Raw genomic sequence first — 3,733 nt, forward strand, 5'->3', positions numbered from 1 at the left:
ATACACAATTTTCATTTTTGGGTTGTTTTTTTCATGTTTTTTTGGGCGTTTTTGGGCTAGAGTACCCGTTTGATCGGTAACTATGTTATAGAAGCTTAGTGCGTGAAGTGTAATTGTGTGCAAGTGATCAAGTGAGAATACAAAGTGTGATTCTGGCTAGCTCACCCACCTACTCAGGGGTGGACTATGGCAGAAGGTTTTTGTCCCAATCTCATTGAACTTAAGATCCTATCTATTCAATGGGAAAAAATCAAACGAGCCCGGGATGATCAGACACTGTGCATTATAGAGAATGAGCTGGTTGAGATGATGGATGAGCAGGGACGAGGTTTCTCCTCTGAAGAAGCTAAAAACACTCTCACTAATTTAGAGGCTCAAAGGACCAAAATACTTAAAGATCGAGAGGAGACCTGAGCTATCTGGCTGAAGGCTAGGGATAACAATACTAAATTCTTCCATAATTTTGCAAAGGGGAGACGAGCTTGTAACACTATATGGAATATGCCTACTGAAAATGGACAGTTTGCACACACCTTTCAACAACTGGTTCATCTTGGAACTACACACTTTCATCAGCTTTTCAAGGCACCTTCCGGGGTCTCTCTTGCCGAAATTATCCGAATTGCTAGGCTTTTCCCTCGATTCATCGACCACGAATCAACATAAGATCTTACTAAGTCTGTAACCATGGGGGAACTGGAATGTACTCTTAAATGGTTCAAGAAGGATAAAAGTATTGGACCAGATGGATGGTCGATTGAATTCTATTTAACCTTTCTTGAGATTATTGGACTGGACCTTCTTAAGGTGGTGGAGGAATGCAGAACCACTGGTCGCATGTATGAGGCTATCAATTCTACATTCATTGCCCTCATTCCAAAGGTAGACTCTCCTCAATCCTTCAAAGATTTTTTATCCATCTCCCTCCGCAACTATCTATACAAGATTATTTCCAAAATCATCGCCAACTGTATCAAGCCTATCCTCTATGCTAATATCTCTTCTGAGCAATTTGCCTTTCTACATAATTGGCAAATTCATGAGGCCATTGGTGCTGCTCAGGAAGCTCTTCACTCCATTAAGATGAAGCATTTAAAAGGATCCATTCTCAAAATTGATCTCTGCAAGGCTTTTGATCGGGTAATATAGCTTTATCTTAGAATGATTCTCACACATTTAGGCTTCCCCCTCTCTTTCATTCAATGGATCACGTGCTGCGTTTCTACTATATCTTTCAGCATTCTTATCAATGGTTCTGCCTCCAATTTATTTCATGCTGAGTGTGGTCTCAGACAAGGGTGCCCCCTTTCTCCACTCCTATTTCTGCTGGTTATGGAAGGACTAAGCATATTGATATTGCAGGAAAGAAGAGAAGGGCGCATATAGGGCCTCAAGATAACAAACAGGTTTACAATCTCTCATCTCCTATTTGTAGATGATGTGTTGATCTTCCTTAATGGTGGCATTCATGATTTCTCTACATTCTATGATCTCATGCTACTTTTCAGTGCTACCACTGGGATGGAAACTAATAGGCTAAAGTCATCCATTACTTTCTCTGCATGCTCTCCACAGGAAACTCGATATGCATATCAGAAATTCCCATTTCAAAGACACCTATTGGAAGATGGACTTAAATACCTAGGTTTTCGCATCAAATCTCATGGTTATAAAATAGCAGACTGGATCTGGCTTGTGGCCAAGGTAGAAAAAAGACTTATCAACTGGAATCACATATTCTTATCCAGAGCAGGGAGATTGGTTCTTATTAAATCCGTATTGGAAGCTACCCCAGTATATTGGATGTCCTTGGCATGGATTCCTCAAGGTATACTATCTCGAATCCAAAGAATTTGCTGTAAATTCCTTTGGAATGGTCACAAGGAAGGAAAGCCGTTTGCCTGGGTGGGATGGAGTCGTATTGCACTGCCCAAGAAATGGGGAGGATGGGGACTTAAAGACCTTCCATCATTTTCACATGCACTAGCAGCCAAAATGGGATGGCTCATACTTAATTCCCGCAGTCTGTGGACAGAGGTGGTATTATATAAATACATATGGCTGTTACACATTATGGAATGGATACGACTCCCTTCATGGCACAGACAAGGAATTTCGATTATCTGGAGGGTTGTTCTTCACACTCTTCCTACCATCAGGAATGACCTTATTTGGCGCATTAAAGTAGGCACATCAGTTCGCATTGGTTTGGACCCATGGACTGGTTGTGGTAATATGTATCGCCTTCCTCCTAATCTCATAAATTTTCTCAATGATAGGGGAATTGCTACGATTTCTCATATTGCAGACTTGGAGAACTCCACTATATTCATGCAGGCATGGAAATCTGCAGCTTATTTTGGAATACCTGACCAGTGGTTACAGGATTGGGAGGGATACATCTCTGCATTGATCGAATCACATGTCTGTATAACAAATGATGATGACGAGCTCATCTGGGCACATGGAGCATACTCCCCCAAGGAAGGATACCCCATCATTCACGCTGCTCACAAGCCACCTGCTTTGGAGGGGTGGTGGCGATCTCTTTGGAAACTTAAGGCTCCCCCTCAAACCCAACTATTTATGTGGAATGTTTTAATGAACAAGACCCCTACTGGAGTAAATCTGATGAAACGATCCCACTATGGTCCGACCTGGTGTGTCATATACCATCAGGCAGAGGAATCGAATGAGAATCTCTTCCTTCTTTGTCCCACTGTTAGTCACATATGGGAACAAGTCCTCTCCTCCCTGGCTATCACACAACGATGGTTCGGTCAAAATATCTTGGATGCTTGGAACCATTGGTGGGATGGGTCCTCAAATCTGAAAAATCATAATCTCCCATTGATTATATGTTGGTCTATTTGGTTGAATAGGAATAGTATCATCTTCAACAACAAAGAAATTCGGTGGCCCTTAGTAATTGCTCAGATTATCAATGCATTTCATGAGGTTCCTGATGATGACCATACTCCTCGTGTCCGTACAATGATACCTGAAGCTATTAACCGTAATCAACCTTGGGCCTATTTTGACGGATCTGCTCAAGAACAAGGATGTGGGGTGGGGGGGCATTTTATTTCACTTATCAGACAATCATTCTTACTGTATCCGGATGGGATTGGGTGCTGGTACTAATAACTTTGCTGAACTCATCACACTCAAACACCTACTACATTTTGCATTGGCTCATGAATGCAGACACCTACAGATTTTCGGGACTCCAAAATCATTATAAATTGGTTCAATAACACATCTGCATGTCATGTGCATTCACTCAGGAACATATTGGATGATTCCATGCAATTAAAAACACATTTTGATCATATTTCTTGTCTACACATTTACAGGGAATGCAATCAGGTTGCAGATCAATTATCCAAGGAGGCCACGAACCAGCCCAGAGGTCTATGGTTAATTCAAGAACAGTGGGAAGCAGAGCATTTTCAGTACTACCACAGGCCATACATCGATCAACTACATCAGAGGGCTGATAGGCCCTAATTACAACTATTATACTGCAGTACACATCAGCTATCTATGCCTTATATATTTTTGTATAAATCTTTTTACTGAACAATCACTGTATACCCTTTGTGGGTAATTTTTTTGTACATACTTATATTTTGAAGGCTATGGCCTAACATACAATATAAGCCTTTAGGCATCTACAACATGTAATTTTCCAAATTAATAGAAAATTACAATTTTTCCCCAGGGAAAAAGA

General features: G+C 41.0%; 1 protein-coding gene across 1 annotated transcript; it reads left to right on the plus strand.

Moving 5' to 3' along the window:
• The first annotated feature begins 687 nt into the window (after positions 1-687).
• LOC149237629 (uncharacterized) lies at positions 688-3,510 on the plus strand. Its single transcript, XM_089369339.1, has 5 exons — positions 688-1,140; positions 1,293-1,406; positions 1,576-2,660; positions 2,883-3,137; positions 3,357-3,510. Exons 1-5 carry the CDS (start codon positions 688-690, stop codon positions 3,508-3,510), a joined length of 2,061 nt encoding a protein of 686 aa, XP_089225465.1.
• Positions 3,511-3,733: the final 223 nt, after the last annotated feature.

This window comes from Pinus tabuliformis, chromosome 8, assembly GCF_031772625.1.
Source record: "Pinus tabuliformis cultivar Carrire ecotype Pingquan chromosome 8, CPIR1, whole genome shotgun sequence".
Lineage (NCBI taxonomy): Eukaryota > Viridiplantae > Streptophyta > Pinopsida > Pinales > Pinaceae > Pinus > Pinus tabuliformis.

Coding starts and splice junctions, on each gene's coding strand:
- LOC149237629 (XM_089369339.1), top strand. CDS start 688: ATGGGGGAACTGGAATGTACTCTTAAATGGTTCAAGAAGGATAAAAGT. Junction 1,141..1,292: donor TCTGCAAGGCTTTTGATCGG/GTAATATAGCTT, acceptor GTGTGGTCTCAG/ACAAGGGTGCCCCCTTTCTC. Junction 1,407..1,575: donor GGCCTCAAGATAACAAACAG/GTTTACAATCTC, acceptor TGCTCTCCACAG/GAAACTCGATATGCATATCA.